Source organism: Camelus dromedarius, chromosome 32 (genome assembly GCF_036321535.1).
Source record: "Camelus dromedarius isolate mCamDro1 chromosome 32, mCamDro1.pat, whole genome shotgun sequence".
Taxonomy (NCBI): Eukaryota; Metazoa; Chordata; class Mammalia; order Artiodactyla; family Camelidae; genus Camelus; species Camelus dromedarius.
The window spans coordinates 7,114,745-7,134,349 of record NC_087467.1 but is presented as its reverse complement, the minus strand read 5'-3'; the positions used below and the strand labels follow the sequence as shown (position 1 = coordinate 7,134,349).

At 48.6% G+C, this 19,605-nt stretch overlaps 1 protein-coding gene and 1 long non-coding RNA gene across 4 annotated transcripts in view; one reads left to right on the top strand and one right to left on the bottom strand.

Annotated features, from left to right (window-relative positions):
• Positions 1 to 18,373, top strand: part of MAPRE2 (microtubule associated protein RP/EB family member 2) — a 138,600-nt gene extending 120,227 nt beyond the window's left edge. For all 3 annotated transcript variants that reach the window (XM_031438965.2, XM_031438964.2, XM_031438963.2), the window contains 3 exons: positions 5,864 to 6,003; positions 10,035 to 10,193; positions 16,933 to 18,373. In XM_031438965.2, the coding sequence (XP_031294825.1) occupies positions 5,864 to 6,003; positions 10,035 to 10,193; positions 16,933 to 17,007 (374 nt within the window). In that variant the 3' untranslated portion in view covers positions 17,008 to 18,373. The remainder of the gene's footprint in view (positions 1 to 5,863; positions 6,004 to 10,034; positions 10,194 to 16,932) is intronic.
• The window catches only part of LOC105086778 (uncharacterized), a 57,952-nt gene continuing 48,534 nt past the window's right edge, over positions 10,188 to 19,605 (bottom strand). Inside the window, exon 3 of the long non-coding RNA XR_836955.3 lies at positions 10,188 to 12,929. This is a non-coding gene — a long non-coding RNA (uncharacterized LOC105086778). The remainder of the gene's footprint in view (positions 12,930 to 19,605) is intronic.

Sequence of the window (19,605 nt, the reverse complement as noted above, 5' to 3'; positions counted from 1 at the left end):
ACCTAGTTACAAGCTTTTTTTTCTTCTGATGAGAACTTTCAAACTCTACTCTTTTTTTAATTTTGTTTTTTATTGAAGTATAGTTGACTTACAATGTTAAGATTCAGGTGTACAGCAAAGCAATTCAGTTATACATGTATATACATTTTTTTTCAGATTCTTTTCCATTATGTTATTACAAGAAATTGAATATAGTTCCCTGTGCTGTACAGTAGGTCCTTGTTTATCTACTTTATATACAGTAGTGTGTGTCCGTTAATCCCAAACTCCTAACTCAAATTGGCAATACAATATTATTAACTATAGTCACTATGCTGTACATTACATCCCCAGGACTTCTTTATAACTGGAAGCCTGTACCTTTTGGCCCCCTTCATCCATTTCATATACCCCCCCAGCCCCCGTGGGGTTTTTAATTGAGTGAGAAGGACGGTGGGGGGGCGGGGGCAGTGGTGGAAGGAACATGCTCTCAAAGTAGGGAGGAAGATGGGGATGACCAGAGAGTGGCTGCTTCCTGAGTGTGTGTGTGTGTGTATGTGTGTGTGTGTGTGTGTGTGTGTTTAATGTCTCTGTGGTTCTTGTCAACAGTATTAATGTTATATTTTTAGCTCCTCTGTTTATGATTTTGGCAGGAAGAATACAGCAGATTATGGGAGAAGAATTTCTAAATTCCATCAGAGCCCCAACCGTGAAGTTTATAAAGCCAAGTATAAAAAAGGATAAACTGTCTTTATTTGCTTCATTGTTATGAATTCATTGGGCCTCACAGACCCAAAATGTTGTAGCATTTTTCCATAAGCGTTAAGCAACCTACTCATTATTGACGTTAGACAAAGCAATGCTCTGGCTTCACTAAGGCAGTGAATCAGGCCACTCTTTGTTTTTTACAACTGTGGTTTAAAATGTCTTAGAATCATATTTATACTCCAAATCCTAAAGGCATTAATTAAGACACAACTGCTCAAAGGCTAGCGTTGTAAATCATGTCCATATCCAATGGGTAAAGTCAGAGAATTACAGGGACTTGTACACAATTTATGTGTTTTCCTCTGCTTCTGAAACTCCTTTTATTTTGAAAGGGGAAATTAGGGAGAGAGAGAGAGACGCTTGAGGGAAAAATGACTCCTGTAAAACAGGGCTACCCCTAATTATGTTTTCAGGACATCGTCAAGTGCAGCTTGAGAAAAAACCTGAAATATTTGATAGCTGCGTGAAGAATATCTGTATCTGTGTGACAGCCAGAGTAGCTGTGCTCTCTTTAAAAGCCATTATGTGAATGTTTTCCATGGAAGTATCATCAAGCAGAGAGGTGTGGGAAGGCATGGAAGTGAAATCACCAGTGGATTTGGGGGCAGCGATTGAGAACCCCAATGTTTAAAGCCAAGATTAGATGCTATCAAGGACATTATTGGTCACTTGACAAAATTGGCATAAGAATGTTAGCTTACGTGAAAGTATCCTGGTGTTAAGTTTACTGACACTGATAATAGTACAATTTTCTGACAATATCCATATTATAGCAGCCCAGGTGAATGAAAAAAGGATACCAGGCACCCCAGAAGCTGGGCAGACCTTAGGGTATGGTTTTTTGAAAGAAGGTAGCAAGACTTTTTAAATAAATACACAAAAACCTAGTTCTTAACTATCTAATGAATGTGATATAAAATATTGTCTACTGTTATTTATTCTAAAAAGCTAAACCATGAAATAAATCATTAACTATAGTGAACAAAACGTTTCATTTTCATCTTTATACATTTTAGTATTTTAGGATTTAGTATTTCTCAGTGTGTGCGAATCACGTGAGAGCTGTAAGGGGTAAATTACTTCCATCTCAAATTGCAGCTTCTGAGGCTGTAAAGAGCTCAGTTTACATTCTTTTGAAAATGAGCTTTAATTGTGTGGTTTTTTTAAAACTTCTAAGCTCTGAAGATACTAAGATCTTCCCTGTTCTTTCATTTCTTTGCATTTATTCATTAGAAGGTAAAATGTGCAGTTGACCGCTCACATCCTCATCTGTCAGACATTTATTTCTCTTTTATCAGTCCCTTTCCAAACAGCTTAATCAGAATTTCAAAACCCTACTGATTTTAAATATCACATGCTAATTATTTAATTGATCTATTAAATTTTTCAGATTTGTTTTTCATTCTTTGTCCAGCCTGTGAGTGACTGGTGGGGTCAGGTAGGGGTGTGTAGAAGCTTTTCTACATCCTCCGTGTGGTGAGTACAGGGGATGAAGCGTGGACCAAACCCCTGCTTCTCCACCATCCCTGCCCCGCCCAGCAGAGGATGCCGGGTCTGAATCCTCCATGCCTTCATCTCTCTCATCTCCGAGACCCCAGGCTGCGTGCACGTGTGCCGGCATGAGAGACCTGGGGCTCTGCGCCCCGACTGACCTTTACAGCGTCCGTGAAACACAGATTTAACTCGGAGACCCTGTGAAGTTGGACCCCGTCAGAAGCAGGGGATGTGTTTCTGCAGGAAAAAGCTGGAACTGGGACAGCATCAGTAACCGCAGTGGCTCTGGCCTCTCCGCCTTGGGCCACCCAGCGCCTCCCGTGACCGTTTCCCTCCCAGCCAGCTTCCTCTGCTTATTTGTAGTTTTTCTTCCCTGATAACTTGGTCTTACGTGGGGCTTGGGCTTGCCCTGACCCCTTCTACTTTACCTTCACGTCAGACATTTCAGTTTTTTTCCAAGCTGCATCTGATGATGTCTTGAAAATAGAATCAGTGAACCTTGTTTTACAGTCAGTCAGCTTCTATTCCTCCTGTGTTTTTCTTTTAAACTTTACACAAGACTGGATAAGGCAGAGTACAAGAGCACAACTGTGTCTGAGGGACCCAGCTCCGTTCTGCGACCAGCCACCTCATAGTTGCCAGCCTGTTAGGGGGTGCTGCCTGGGGTGGGGAGTCACTTGCTCTCTAGGGAGGCCCCTTCTGCAGGGCTGTTTCCTTCAGAAGAGGCAGGGACGTGACTGTGACCATGACCATGGCAGAGGCTTGACAGCCCAGCACAAACCACCCTGCTCCTCGCTATTCAGAGTTAACCATTTACTGACTGAATTTACCCACTTGAATTATTGTCTTGATGCTGTCTATAAAGGGCCTAAGTAATAGTGGGAGGTGAACCTGAAACCAAGTAAGAGATCTCTTTCCAGGAGGCTGGTGGGTTTTGTTCGGTTTCCTTCAGATACTGCTGGTTCTTGCTGTTGGCATCAGCTCCTCGAGCTTTCCCTGGGATCTTTACCCTAGAAAGATGCCTCTCCTAGGAGTTCTCTCCTGAGTTATAAAAACTTACTGTTGAGTGTCTTCTCTGGATCAGGCATTGTGATTGGCCTTGAGAACATAAAATGGCAAACAAATCAGATGCAGCTCCTGCCTCGTCGGAGTTTAAGTCTTAAGGGAGAAGTCGGCATTAAATAAATAACTGTGCCAATCCAATGGGTGGGTGCTGCGAGGAAGGCGCTTGGGTGCTTTGGCCTCCCTGAGCAGCCACGTTTAAACTGAGACCTGAAGGATGTTAGACGTAGTCACTCAGAGGAGGGGAGGAGGCGTTTCTAGCAAAGAGAATACAGCCCAAATCGCACTCCCTGGTCATGTAGTCTGGAACACTGCCTTGTTCCTCAGTGCTGAGTGTGGCCATGGCTGGGCTTTATATATATATGTATTTACACATTCATTTGCTTTATTTTTTCAATTTCATACATAACAGTATTTGTCTTCCGCCTGTGGGCATTCTTTTTTTTTTCTTTCTTTTTTCTTTTTTTATCTTTTTTCTTTGTTTTTTTCTTTTTTTAACATTTTTATTGATTTATAATCATTTTTCAATGTTGTGTCAAATTCCAGTGCAGAGCACAATGTTTCAGTTATACATGAACATACATACATTCATTGTCACATTTTTTTCTCTGTGAGCCACCATATGTGGGCATTCTTAAATGACTCACTCCCACGATCGTGAGCTCTTGCAGAGGAGGGACATCCAGGTCGAGGCTCCTACTCAGTAAATAAGAGGAGCTGGTCCTAGACAGTCTTTGAGCTGCTTTCTGTTAGACTTTGTTTATATTAACATGGGACATATTGCTCATGAAAAGGCCTGAAGTCACTTGAATTTTCAAAAGCTGCTTCCCCAAGGAGGCCGGCTGCCATGGTGGCCGCCTTGGGGAAGGCTCTTTGCCAGGTCAGCACGCCCTCGCCCGGCGTCCCCTGCACGTCTCCACGTTGTGCTCTTCACCCTGTTGGGCTCGGCCTGGAGTCAGAGGGCCCGGCCAGCGGGGCACGGACGCAGTGTCCACGAGGGGTTTGTCTGGGCTTCTGCAGAGGTGAGGGATCCTGATCAACTGTAAACTTGGAAATAAACTGTAAAAGCAGAAACCCTGTAACCAGGTTTTACTTGTTTGTTCATGGGTTTATTGAAACATTTGTTCCTTCCCCAGTTACACGTTCAGCCAAGTCGTGTGCTGAGCGCTGAGGTCACACAGCTGAGTGTGACGAGGCCCCTGCCCTCCAGGAGCCTTCTAGAGGAGCGGGGCGGAGGGGGTGGGTTGTGGAGGACCGGGCCAGTGGGACCACCTGCACCAGATGGAGCTGTTCAGAGCACGAGTGCCTGGGCCCCAGTAATGACCCTGAATGTCTAAATGCATGAAGTGTGTAAACTTCATTGCATGGGCCTTGTGGCTTCTGTTCTGGCTGCAGAGGCTGTTCCCTATGTCTGTATCAAGCTCTAGAGAGTGAGAGCCCGTCCTGAGCTGAGCTCCAGGCAGGTGAGTTCAGATCCGACATCAGTGTTTGTTTTGTTTTGTTTTTGCCGATTTCTAGCGTTATTAGGGATGCTGTTGAATAACTTGGTTAAATCCCCAGACTTCCCTGTTGTGAAAGCGTATCTCTTTCCCTTTATAAGTGATTTATAGGGTAATATCTTGACACGTGTGAATATCTTTTTCCTCAAAAACCTCTCAGTGTTTTAGTCAATAGGTGAACTTTCCTGAATCAGTTATGTGTGTTGCAACAGTGTGACTTTTCTAGTTGTAGCATTTCTTGCGCATTTACTAGCTGTCGGTTTTCCGTAAAGGTCTTTAGATTCTGCCTCTCCCCTGCCCATCATCATGAACTAGCTTTGCATTTATTCAGTGCCTTGTAATGCATTACAGCCGTTAGTCTTTATGCTATGCAACCAGTCCAAGTGTGGCCGGTTGGGAGCCCCTTCAGGCTGGGCCCTGTGTCCTTTGACATGAATGCTTGAGCACATCCTCCCAGGCCCACCTTGTCCTTTCCCTACCCCACCCTGCAGTCAGCCAGATCTCAAGAAGCCCTTTTATTGCAGAATAACATTTAGAAACTAGGACTTGGGCACCAGGAGTGCCTGTTGTTACAGAGATGTCACGGCTCCTAGAGTCTTTCAGTGGCTAAAACTAGGAAATGTATTAAAAGAGAGGGAAAAAAAGACATTTGTATTGGTGCTTCTCCTGAAGTGTTAGTCTGTTATAACGTCTTGGTTAGAAATTCAGTTACGGTGATGCTCTGAGCTCATCAAAGAACCTTAACTCTTAAAGAAAACTTAAAATCCCTTTGTGTCTGTTACTTTCATCTCTCCAGAGGGAGAAAGGACAACTGCATCAATCTCATGTTACTTGAGGGGGAAAAACCGTGCTCAGAATGCTCAGTAAGTCGTCCGAGATGACGCTATCGTTTTATTGGGCGCAGTCTTTCTAAGTGTATTTGTGCTACTTCTGTGATGGGAAGGGTTGCTGGCAGTATCTCTTCTGTGTTTTAGTAAATTCTTTTTCTCTACCATTTGCTATATACCTAAAAAGCGCTTTTAACGTTGCCAATCTTCATGATTTATTCTGGTTGCTTTCAGGTGCGGCCAGATCCAGTCCAGCATCTAAACCAGGATCCACACCTTCTCGTCCCTCATCAGCCAAAAGGGCTTCGTCCAGCAGCTCAGCATCCAAATCTGATAAAGATTTAGAAACGCAGGTCATACAGCTTAACGAACAGGTAACCCGTCCTCCTGGCCCTGTCTCAGGGAGCAGTGACAGGTGTAAGGGGTGAGACGAGCGGGGCCTGGGATGGGGAGGGGAGGGGACGGAACCAGTGGTTTCAGGCAAGTAAAAATGAAAGGGACCGTTGGGGCAAATAAAATCAGGGGCCTATTATGAGTAAAAGATGTTAAGTCACGAATCTCAAAGTTGTACATAAAGACAGAAGGACAGATGACTTAGCCTCAGGTAAATGCAGGTGTGCAGGCCACCCCACCCCGCCACCTCAGTGCCTAGCAGGAGCTCCAGGCTAGACCATGGCCATCTGCCCACTTCTAGCCAGTCTAGATGGTGCTAAAGGCATTAGGGGCTGTCTCCCTCCTTCCTTCCTTTCTTTCAGCAACTCTTGGTTAAGCCTGTCCTATGTGACAGACACTATGTTTGATGCTAATAATACAATGGCAGCAATATAGTGGCACCTTCCCATCCCTGAAAGAACTTCCAGATGGCAGTCACACACCATAGGCTGTTACACAAGCCAAAAAACCAACACTTCCCGCCAGAGCACTGAACCCAGTGATGGGGGATCAGAAAGGCCACACTCACAGAGAACTTTCCTTTTTATCTAGTATTCCTTAGCATTACAGTAAATCTAGCTCTACTGCCTTTGCAGTTTTCAGTGTGAAAGCTTGGGTATGGTTTCTAACTAACAGCAGCGAATTTTGCCTAAGATTATACAGAGTTTAGAAGTAATAAGAAGCCGCCCCTCCTCCCCCTGAGTTGGGAGGAGAGTTTTATCCTGGCCCCTCCCACCCTGGGAGGGCAGCCTTTACATTCCAGGTCCTCAGGCTGTTCCCAGCCACTCACCCGGCCAATCCCAGTGATTAATCTGATTCTTGATGAGCCAGCAAGAGTCTGGGAACAGTTTTTGAGCTAATTGTATATTTGCAAACAAGAATCTGGTCTGAAAGCAAGCAGTTGCTTAACAGGGGTGTTTCTTTACAACCTGGAACACTTTCACGAAAAAAGTAAAACTGTAAGTCATCCGGTGGGTAGGACTTTGATTTAGAAACTGTGGACTGCTCTCATTCCCTGCCGGTTCTCTGCTGGAGCCCTTATACAATTTCCAGTAGTAAGTTCTTCTAAGGAAAAAGGCAGCCTTGGGCCACAAGCCTGAGGCTCCCAGCGAGTCAGGGTAGACCTAACGTGCCTCAGGCGCGGGTCCAGGGTACTTTGGATTTATAAACCTTTTTTCCTTAGGAACTCAAATTCTTTGGATATCTTCATTATCTCATATTTCTTCATCTTCATCTGCCCCTACCACACCCAGGTTCCCCACCCACCAACCCAAAGCAAAACCACATGGGAACCTTGAGACCCTTCCTGCCCCGCCCTCCCTTACAGCCTTGCCCACCAGCCCCACCTCCTCTCCTTGGGGCTCTAGGCTCCCGTTAGCTCTTGAGTGACACATACAGCCATCCATCCCCTCAGGACCCAGCCCTCTGTGATGCTTCAGCTAAATTGTCCTACAGTCCAGAACAGCACCCTGGAGAAGACTGAAAAGATAGAAGCACATTCCAATGGTCTTCCTCCTTCTGGTTGTAATTCCTTCATGACTTCAACAGCCTCACTCTCCCGGGCGCCCCTGATACATTCACATGGGGGAGGGGGCCTGCACCTCCCTGTGTCCCAGAGGGAAGGTGACGTTAGTGCTTCCTCCCTTCTGTCCCTGAAGCCTGTAGGCGCCCCTCTGAAGCTGGTGGGTAGCCACACGGGCACCACTGTATCGGAACTGAGGACACGAGGACAAGGGTGGGCTGAGTGAAAACGCCCTGGCCCGAGAGTGAATTACAGCCGTAATAGAGAAAGTGACAAGCACTGTAAACGTGAAGAATTCCCATTCACTTGGCCTCATGCCTTTCCTCGGGCAGGCTCCCCTGACGTGCTATGAAAGCACCACTGTGCTAGACAGTTTCAATGACAGAAATTAATCAAAAGACACAGGGGAGGAAAAGACATGACTGAAACAGTTAGGAACTGTTTCTGGGGAGTGGGTCAGCAAGCAGGCGGGGTGGTCACTGCTGCGATCAGGGACCACGGGGTTGGGAGGTGGAGACTGGGCCGTGGTTAGCCCCCGCGGACAGTCTGTGGCTCGGACTGGAAGGCTGCAGTGTGTGGACAGCTGAGCAGTGGGGAATTGGGAGAAGACAACTTGCCCTTGACTTTTCTCAAGGGTCCACCCTCCATATCCCCTCCAGCGCTTAGGCTCTTACTGTGACCTGTGAAGGAGCCCGAAGCATCGGAGTGGGACTGTGAGAAAGGAATCCCATTTGCCAAATGATCTTTCATCATATGATTTAGCTCCTGTTGGTTTTTACTGGGGAATGTTATAGCTGCGTGTCTATTACCTGACGCGACTAGGACAGCAGCCCAGACTGACTGGGGCTGGGTATTTCTACAGACCCTCAGCTCTTTGTTCAGTGTAAGGCCCACAGCACTGCAGAGGCAGACACACCTGGCTTCTGTGGGTCAGAGCACCTAGAGACCCTTCTTGCCTGATACAGGGGGAGCTGACAGACACCAGACACTTGAACTGCCATGGACTCATCTGCTGTCACCAGCACAGGCTTGAGATGGATTCTGTGGTCAAGTCTGGGGAGGGGGCTCTAGAATAAAGGGAGTTTTCTTTTCTCTGGATTTCAGGCTACTATTCGCCTTCAGTTTTTACAAATATCCGAGCCATAGTATTATCAGAAGTAATACTTAAAAGTTAGCAACTGATCCTCCTTTGCTTTGTAAGCAGTTAAGTGAGGACATCACTGAGGTTAACTCTGAGGAAGAGCCTTGTCCTTGAGTCTCACCAGATGGATACACGTTTGCTAGGTGCACAAGGAGATGGACACTGTGTGTGCTCAGTACATGTTTGAATGAACCAGTAATGCCACACAAGTAACATGTGGAAAGGCCCCAAGTTACTGGAGAGAAGGAAATTTTCTATTCCAAATGTAATTTCTAAAAATTCTGTTAAGGGTGATTTTTAGTATACTGAAAGAGATTTCACCTCACGAGGATCATGAAAGACTTAATTTAAAGATACTCTCTGCATACATATAAATGCTCAAAGGGTTAAAAAAAAAAAAAAACTCAAGGTGTTCTCGGACAGCAGGAAGAGGGGATGGTTTGGGCCTGTGTGCTGCTGCCGTGCCAGTGGGAGCGTGGCAGTCTGGGATCTGAGACCAGATCTGTCCACACGCCTTTCGGTGTTCCTTCGGCCCGGGTGATGGCTCTGTCCGACTCAGCCTCACCCGTCCCTCCCCTCCCTTCACAAGCACCAGCTCTGTAACCACCATGAGGTGCTGCATCACCCCGGGAGGCCCCTGAAGCAGCATCAAGGGAGAAGAAAGGGAGTGAGGGCTGTGTGGTGAGGGACTGGAGCGCCCACATCTCCCCACCTTTCCTGTGATGTACTCGAAGCCAGAACCGGAGGCGTTAATGTGGATCCACTCAGCTGGCTTTTAGTCTTGCCCAGTTTTCCCTGTGCAGCCACGACCCAGTCTCTGAGTAGAAGCATTTGTCTGGTTTGGCTCAGGGACATCTACAAAGGGGTCCAGACCTGAGGACGGCTCTTAATGCAAGTGATGTGAAGAAAGGAGGGTCCTCACAGCACAGCTAAGGGAACCACGGTGCCAGCCTCTCCCCACCCCGCTCCCCCTTCTCATCTCCCCGCCCTGCAGGGGACGAACAAGTTAGGAGAAGATGTGCCCCAGCCCACGTGAGCGGACTCGGAGCCTGGGTGGAACAACCCCTGAGCCTCTGTTACAAACACTCAGCTGCTGAGGGGGGACTTGGGTGCTGCTGACGGTGGACATCTGGCCCAGGCTCCGGCGCCAGCAGCAGCAGCAGCAGCCTGTGTTTCTCCCCAGACTTGCACATCGGTTCTTTTCACGTTTCTGTCTTTCCGTTTCGGGTCTTTCTACACAGGCACGGTTGGTCACTTACTTCTTATGCTGTATTTTTGAGGTTTTCTCTTGCACCTTTGCTCCCCTACAGGTACATTCATTAAAACTTGCCCTTGAAGGCGTGGAAAAGGAAAGGGATTTCTACTTCGGAAAGTTGAGAGAGATTGAGCTACTCTGCCAGGAGCACGGGCAGGAGAACGACGACCTCGTGCAGCGACTAATGGAAGTCCTCTACGCTTCGGAAGAGCACGTAAGTGTGAGCAGAGTCCTCAGCTCTTAGGTTCTAAAGTGATGCTCTTGGTCAAAGCGTGGTGAGGCCGTGCCCTTGGATACCGCCCTGGGAACTGAGTGAGAAGTACAGCTCGGCCAGTGCCTCTGATGTTCCCGGAGGAACGAACATCATTATCCTCGTGGTCCACTGGCCCATGCTTATGGGACTTGCATCCATAAATCTGGGAAGAGATGGGTGGGTGACTGTGGCGGGGGAAGTGGGGGTGGAATTGGGGGACTTTGAGAAAAACAGGTGTACACAGCCAAATCTCCAGTGGTTTGCACCTCCTTGAGCAGTAAGAACCTGTGTAAGGATTCTGGCTTCTTCATGCAAGATCAGACTGTGGTTAAAGGAGAAATGATCCTAGATGCTTTGCTCAGCCCCGTAAGTCCCACAACTGTCTGTTTTTACTTCATAGCTGGTTGTCTTGGTTACTCAGCGCCAGCACAGAGCCACACTGTGGGACAGACTTTTGTTGAAAAATACTTCTCGAAGGCCTCCTTGGTGGGGCTGCCGTGCCCACCGGGGTTGCTACCCTGGCATGACCAGGCTTGAGTGTGCCAAGGGGGGGGACCCAGGAGGTGGCTCCGTCTGGGGAGTGGCAGAGGAACAAGTCTCAAGAAGCAAGGGAGGGGGGAGGGGCAGGATAAATGGCAGAGGCAAGGCAGGTCACCCCGGGTCCCCAGACACGGAGGGAGGGCCTGACCGGGCTTCACCCACCAGAGGGCCGCGCCGTGGAAGGTCAGGGAGCACGGGCCAGGCTGCAGGCGGCTCTCCTGCCCGGTGGAGGCTGCTGCAAGGGTGTGGTCTGTGTGACTGGGAGGCCTGCGGGGCATCTGAGGGCTCGTGGTTGAGCGGCATGTGTGTTGGTATTTCCACTGAATGTAACAAGCCTTGAGCAAGTTGGCTTTGCGTCCTTTTCCCACTGAATACCAGGCAGATGTTTACCCCACGTAAGATTAAAATCCTAGCTCTGAAATCTTCTGAAACTGGAGTTTGGGGACTCTCCACCACCTTTTTCATTTGCCCTGGATACATACATAATTTTAAATCCTCTTTCTTGGTTAGCTCAGACTGTAGATCTTGAAGCCCTGGGAATCCGCCTGGTCAGGTTCTAGAGATGGTCCCAAATACCACTCTCAATATTTTCAGATCGGATGGAAGAAATCAAAGGTTGGTTTGTGGTGTATCTGCACCACCTGAAGTGGCATTTATATGACACTCTGTACGTAGAGAGTGCTTTGTCGTCTGTCACGTGCTACGTGAATCATGGTTCTTCTCTTTGAGAGCCTAAGTCCGCTGAGGTCGGAGCAGCGCCGTGAACCCGAGTGCACAGGGCTGTGTCCTGTCCAGGACCCGCCCACTCCCGGGAGCAAGGAGGCTTGCAGGACGGAATATTCCCAGCCCTGCGCTGCCAGTGAGAGGAAAAGCCTTCTGATTCTAACCTCAAGCCGGGTCTTGTCCCAGGAAGGGAGTCCTTGTGTGGGAGCACCGTCAGGTGGACTCCAAGTTAAGGGTTGGCAGGGCCACTGAATTCCTGGCGAATGGCAGGTAGGGCTGTGCTTAAACAAGAGCTCCTGCCTCCCGGGTGAGACTGCAGGGTCGTCTCCTAGGATGACTGCTCTCAGCTTCTGCTCTACCGTTTGTATCGCCACCACCCCCAGCACCAGCTTGCTGCGGTCTGGATGCAGAGAGCCATTCTGGCAGTGTAGGGGCGCTTAATGCAGACACCCCAAAAGGAAGTAATACTTCAGAGCATCATCAGTCATTGAGTCATGGGTTTAGCAGGTCCTTTCCTCAGACTCTTGAGATGGGAGACGAGGGGGGAGGGCTTTATGATCATCAGCTCCTTTAATTTCTCTGGAGAATCCTATCAGGTTGACATGGGTATTATCCCATTTTACAGACGAGAGAAATAAGGCAGCAGAGGGGTTAAATAACATTCCCAAGTGAATGAGCAGCAAATTTGCATCTGAACTCCTAGTCCTGAGTTTGTGCCCTTCCCCAAGCCTGAGCCTGTTCCCCGTTTACATGGGGAACATACTAGTAGTAATGGCTAATGTTTGCTGAGCGTTTAGCATGTGCTGGATATTACATTCCTGTTCCAGATACATTTCTCACCACATCCCTTCGTGGTGTGAGTACTGTTACTTATCTCCATTTTATAGATAAAATTACTTGCCCAATAACATGTCCTTAATAAGCTCCATCACTACCTCACTGCCCAGGTTTCTCTAACTCAGAGCCCAAAATCTTAAGGACTGTGTTCCCTGCTTCTCAGTATATTGGGTGCCATGAGGAAGGGAAAAATAAAGGTGGTACCACTTGGGGGAAACTGCAGGATAGACTTTATCTAATTAACAATATTGAGTTGCATGTGTTCTGTGTGAGGATGGATGTAGTCAAATTCCTACCTGGGTCTTCTGATAACTCCCTTCATCTCATTTTGTTGTTTGACATCTTTAAAAGTAAGTGTCCTGCCCTCTGTCTCTGGGCATTCATCTGTTTAATTTGGCATCCTCCAAGAACCTCCATTTTTCTTCTGGCTGGTAGCATCTCAAAACCCACCTTTGTTGTTCTTGCTGGCACCATGCTGATCTCATCAAACAGAAACGTAGCGAGGAGGAGGAGGCAGTGGCGTCACCTCTGGGTGTATGCTAAGGGGTATGCAAAATCCAAGAAGAGATTTAGGGACAGTAACCAGGCAGCTGGAATCTGGAAGAGAAAACAGACTTAACACAATCAACATGTGTGTTAGCAGGACAAATCTACTGCAGTTGCTGCCTTAATTTTTCTAGTTCCAGGATACCTTCCAGTGCAACTCCGTGTCTGGACAACTCTGAAACACATCAGGCTGTGCTGAGTTTTCTATAGTGAATAAGCTGGACTATGCCAAGCGTCCTTGTTTAGAGTGTGACAGTTCCCATTGTCTAAAACTCTGGTTTCTACATCGAGAGAAGGGGAAGACTGCCGTGTGTCTGGACACCGCGGAGCAGCCTCCATCCTCCGCATGCGCGCACACGACCTTCTCACAGGGGTGGACCAGAGAGGCTCCGGAAGAGCTAGCCTACTCTGCTTTCTCTTCTCTTCCTAGAGGTTCAAGGAATCATCCTAGATGCCTTAGAGCCCTCAGGCGTGTGCCTCCCTCCCCGAGCACGAGTCCTGCTTCTGTGGCAGCCTCCCAGCTTGCCCAGGTTCTACCGCTGAGGGAGTGAGCCTTTTACAGGCTTCTCACCGTGCCCAGGGAAGGCATCACTTTACAAAAACATGCTCAGAGGTTGCTATGCCGTTGCACCTACTTCCCAAGCTCTCGGAGCCTCCTCCCCCACCCACCCCCGTGCTTGACCCCGACACTGTCCTGTTTTCAGGTCATTCACACACGAGTGCTGGGTGGATGTGCAGCTATGACGTGCATGGTGTCTGGGGGACAAACGTCAGTACTTTATTCATGATGCCGTGGGTATGACTTCTGTGCACATCTGAGAGGTAGAGATTTCTGGCTGCCTCCCTCCTGGAGGTGGGCGAGGTGCTGAGGAATCAAAGGCTGGACTGAGTGCCTGTTCTTCAGCTAAACCCAGACGGCCCTGGCACTGACACTTCAGGTGGAGGTATTTGCTGGAGAGACCGTCTCCCTCAGTCTTTATATTTTGTGATGGCTGCTCTTTGTTTCTTATAGTCAAACAGTCCTGGAAGGTGTAGAAATCCAGATGAGAGTTTTGAGTGTGGAAGTAAACAGAGGCAGTTCACTGTGCAATTGTAGAAACCAAATGGAAGTTTCCAGAGCAGGTGGCCAGCTAGATGTCCCATGCCTCTCTCTAGGATTCTCATCATCTTTTCCATTAATACTTAACTTGGGGCACAGGCGCCCGGACTTGGTCATTGATTAGCCGCTGCTCTGTGGGTCTTGTTGGCTGAGGGACACCTGCTGATAGGCACTTGTTTCCCGAGGTCTTGTCACAGAAGCCACTGTCAAATGACCTTGAGATCCTCCCCTAGTCAACCCACATCTTTCGGATGCCGCCTGTGTTTCTGTCATTGGACGCAGCATCGGGTATATAGAAAGCAGACGCAGTTCCAGCCTTAGAAGAGCTTGCGGCCCCAGTGAGGGACCGACGGGGCCACCAGTAACTGGAATACGTCAGCTTGTGATGCATGCGATAATACAGACAGAAATAAATGTGTGTGGGGAGCACATCAAGACAGCCTGGAGGGACAGGCAAGAGCTTCGCAGAGAAGCTGACATTCGTGTTGGATGTTGAAAGATGGCTAGGAATGTGGACAGTTACAGAGCTGAGACCAGGGGAGCCTTTTTTCAGGCAGAGGAAACAGCAGGACCAGAGCCAGGAGGAGAGAACAGCCCGCGCTCTGCGCTGGTGTGAGCGGTGGGAGCCTGTTACGCGGGAAGGTGGGCGCCACGGGGGCCGGGAGCCTCCCGGGAACCGCTTCTCCCTCCTTTGCCCCTGTTTTCCTCCCACAGTGGCCTGGAGCCTTCAGTTCTGTCTTCCAACATGCTCGTCCTCCTAATGATCATCATGAGAATAAGGAGCTCCAGAGCAGTCACTCACAGCTGAACATTTAGGGAGCTGTGATGGACTGATGTGCAAATACTAGAATTCATTAAGTAGGTCTCGGTGTCCCGGTGCATTAGTCACACATTTGGCCTAGACTTCACCTGGCCTCCCCCTGGCATGTGCGTTTGAGTTCTTTGCTCCTGCACGAGGCATAAGAGAAAGATTGTGCGTGAGGACCTACAGGGCACTGTGGGCTGGCAGCTCTTGGTGGTGACACGTAACAGCTGCCTGGGTTACAGTGTGTCCTGCTGGCCTTTCAGAGTGCCGTAATTTGCACCCCAAGCATTAACAGTCCACTGGTAACCTGGGAAGTTTGCTCGGGTCTCTGAGGTCAGAAGACATTGTGGTTAAGGAATTAAGGAGCAAGGGGTCCTAGTATGATGTGGGCAGAGAGTAGGATTTGGGCCTGCACGTTTCAGAGGTGCAGTTCTGGGTGTGACGGTAGGGTGTGGTCACCACCTGGGGAGAGCTAACATTTATTAAGTAACATGCTTCCTGACACCAGTCTAGTAAGGGGCAGCACTAGATTTGAACCTGCATCTTCAATACAATGTCACTTTCCACTGTGGCCATAGAAAAGATTACTTTTTAAAAATCTTGTTAACTGATTGGAATATATTCTAGAAGTAATCTCATCAAGAAATAACACTCACAGCTCACTTATGTTATGTGCCAAACACTGTTCCAGGTACTTCACTGTTTTAACTCAGAGTCCTCTGTTGAATTATTCAGTGATTCCACTGATTCACTGATCAGTGACACTCACTGAAAACTGTTAAATGGACACAGAAGTACCCATTCTGTCCCCCATTTTACAGCTGAGAAAACTGAGGTGCAGAGCAGTTAAGTTACATATGCCGCTTGTAAGTAATGGAGCTGGGGTATGAACTCTAGGTCCATGCTTATAACCTTGACCCTATACTGCCTCTTAGAAGACAAGTGGCCCGCAACCTTGGCTGACTGACTGGTAGTCTCGGTCGTGCATTCTTGCACCCAGTCTGAGGTCTCGCTCTGGATACACATGCACTGAGTTGTACGGGACACGAGGTAGGACACAAAGGATGAGGCCACACAGTTGGAAACAGACAAGATTTTAAGTCAGAGCTGCACAGCAAGGAAGAAGCAGAGTGCTGCAGGAGAAGGGAAAGGGAGAATCCTTGGGTCTGGGGTGATGATCCTGCCGTATTTGAGTTAGACCTTGACGGGTGCGTCCTAGGCTAAAGGGAATGGGGCCAGACAGGAGTGGGCGTGCAAAGTGCGAGAGGACACGGCGCCTCTGTAGGTCCAGCGTACACTCCCAACTGCATCACAAAAGCACCGTGCATTCTGGAGGGAGCAGTCGCCGTACTGACTAGCCACCCTCTCTCTGCTTGGGTACTAAAGTATTTTTGTGAGATCCAGAAATTAAAGAACGCGCAGCAGTGGCTGGCCAGGGTGGGTGTTCCCCGGAGTTGGTGTTCGTGATGTGCTTCCCTGGGTTATAGGCAAATGAGTAAATAGGTCATTTGGAGCCAAGCAGAGGAACACCTCAACCATCAGAAAGTAAGCAAAGAAGGCCTTACGTACTCAAAATCGAAGTCCCGAAGTCCTTGAGCTCCCGTGTTGAAGCCAGCTGCTGGGGGCAGCCTGGAAATGGGGTTATTGTCCTTTGCTTAGCTGACCGCTCTAACGAGCTGCTTCTCTGCATCAGTGAGTAACAGCTTATGGCAAAGGGTCTACTTCAAGCAGACGTGTACCAGGTGAGGACAGCGGGGCAGGAAACAGGAAGCCATGGGTCACACCGCAGGGCCTGGGTCACAGCAGGCTCGCTCGTGGCTGTCATGAAGCTCTGGAGTCCTTACGTTTGGTTTGCTGTTTTACAGAGGGTGGGAAAGTATGGAACATGTTCTGTGAGATGTCCTTCCAAAATGGCTAGAAGGAAAACGCAGTGCATAGAGCCTGCTGGCTGTGCTCTAGAATGAGCTGCTCTTTGCTGGAGCGGGGAAGCGAAGGCATGCCTGTGTGCGCCTCGGCGAGGCACTCGCGTGGCTAAACCCACGCTCTCCGCAGCCTGGAGATGTGGTGCTGCGCAGGGACGGGGGGGGGGGGGAGACACTGCAGGGCCCCCAGCAGTAGACTGAGCTGAAACCTCTCCCCCTGCCCCGCAGGAGGGCCACCCGGAGGAGCCCGAGGCAGAGGAACAAGTCCACGAACAGCAGCCCCAGCAGCAGGAAGAGTACTGAACCGTCTCGGCAGCTCTCCACACCTCCGTTTGGGTGGGAACTTCTCTTCTGGAGAATTGGAACACGTGTGGCCTCGAGCTCATCAGAAACCAGTTGTTCCCCGTCTGCCGTTACATCAACGCACCGGCGCCCGTGCCAGCCACTGCGCTCGGTCCCCCTTTCTTTGCCAAGACACACTAGCAGCGCCGTGGGGCGGCCTCCCTGAGACATCACGGGGTCACATACCTTCAACTTCACCACTTGGCTGCTTGAGATTGGTTCTGTTCTTTGCATTTCTTTCCAGAATAACTCCCCCCACCCCCCACCCCCCTCCTTTTTATCCTGGTGTGAAACAATGGTAATTTGATATATGGTATTTATATTGGCATTTCTCAACCCAGTGTCACTAGATATCACACACATTTGTGGTGCTTTGATGTTTGCAAGTCTAACCTCTGAACATAAATTTGGTCAAATAATAAATTGGAACAAAGGGAAAGAGATACTTGATATGAAAGCCATAATGACAGTGACTTGTTTCATGGGGAAAAACACACAGTCAGTTTCTCCCTCTACTCACAAACTAAAGGGGGAAAAGAAAGGAATCTAAAGTAGGACTTCAGGGCTCAGCAGTGGTCATACATCAGCACGTTAGACAACCACACGGTATGTTGTTAGTTTTGAAAGACATTCACTCAAGGAAAACACCATCTCAACTTGGCCCTCTAACTGCTTGCCACCTCCTACACACACAGGTTCTCATGCTGTTTTCTTTCTCAGGGTCCTCTTTGGTGGGCAGCCAATCTCCCCAAAAGCTGTCATCTGTTGTCTGCAGTCAGAGGGGGTCTGCAGGGGTACAGGTCCTCCTGCCTCCTTGTGTGGGTTTCAGCCCCAGTCCTGTCATCCACGTGAGGGAATTCCTACTAAAGATTGACTTCAGGGTTTGCAGACCTTACAAATAGGATCATCAGCCCAAGGGAGACTCCTGGTTCTGAAGTCTGGTGTTGACACTGGAATGACAGCACAGAAAAATCTGACTCCCAATGCCGTCTGGAGTTAAGGAATTTCCCCTCTTTAATACCGTGGACCTCCTTGTCACTGACCTGTGCTAAACCGTGGCAATTCATAAACAGAGGAAACATTAATGAATTAAAAGCATTCCTTATTTTTTTAACTAATATTTGCACACTTTCTTAGCATCTTTCTAAATCTTTGCCTTTTTCCCCCTTTGACAGATCATTCTTTTCACTTGGTTTCTAACTTTAGGTTTTCTTTCACTTGTTATTTGACTTAGCAGGTGCAGCAAAAAACAATAAACAAGTGTGCCCACCCCACTCTCCTCTTGACTGAAAAGCTTAAAATAAATTTCTGAATTATGTATCATAAAGCTTTGACATTTCTTTATTAACTGATGAAATACTAATTCTAAATTCTAGCATGGAAGCTTTCCACCAAAAGAAGTCTTCTCAGAATGAATCATTTTGCGGCAAAGTGGTATTTATTGAGTTACATGTGAAAAAGATCGCTTGTATTTTTGAGGTTATTACAAGACACTGTGCAGAATTGGACAGAGGTTCCGTGGTGTTTGGTTTCCCTTTCTTCTCTCTCCTGCTTACTCTGCGCTACAGCGGCAGCTCGTTCCTCTCAGGCTGGAAAGCCTGGCTCTCGGCCTTGACGTCCTCCCACACCTGGTTACAGGGAGTGGTTGTGCTATATACGCAGCATTGTGCTTGACGGCGCGTTCCCCCCAGGCCTGTTGCACAAAACTGGGTTTCCTTCTTCTCAGATAGCTCTTGTAAAGAGGCACAGTAAGTAATTCCTTGCAGGTGACACTTCAGTGGTTCCCAGGATGTTCTCTGCTTGCCCTGGTCAGGTCAGAGCACCCGGTGCCAGGTAGCTCACCACGCAGACTCCCATCATGTGGGTGCACGTGATTACTGTGTAACGTGCATAAGCCTCACCAGCGACACTCAACCCCTCCGCTCCTCCCCAGATCTCCAACTTTCTCGGCTATAAACCTACTGGCCAGATATCTTGCAAAGATAACTTTCCCCAATCGTCATACTTCCTTCTCCTTCCCGGAGTCTTGGGGCAGACCATTTATTTAGAGAAGAGCTATCTATTTCTTTCCCTGTCCCTATCTGAAATATCTTCCACTGTGTGCATCACATGGGACATCACTGATGCTCTGGGGAGTCTTTGACAGCTATGTTTCTTAGTCCCGTTGAGCTGTACCCCAGCTTCTGTGCAGACCATCTCTCATCTCCCAGGGCCGCTCCATTCTCCCTGGTGGCTGTACCCGATCATTCGCTCATCTCAGCTTCCAGGGCACGCCTTCCTCCGTGGCCCCACGTCCGAGAAGCATCCCTTGCTGTGTGCTCTGCTCCTCCCTCTCCGAAGCCAGACTTGGTCCTTAGTCTCCCCTTCCCACCCGCTGCGACTGGTTATAGCACTCACACTGCTCCTATCAGGTAGGAAGTGATTGAAGCAGGGGGTAAAGAGAGCCCGTTGTCTTTCTGAGCAGAAAAGCAGAAAAAGAAAAGACAAAAGACACACCCTGACCCAAGAGAAGTAAACTCCAGAAGGGAACCATGAACTCCTCCCTTCCCTGGTGAGTAT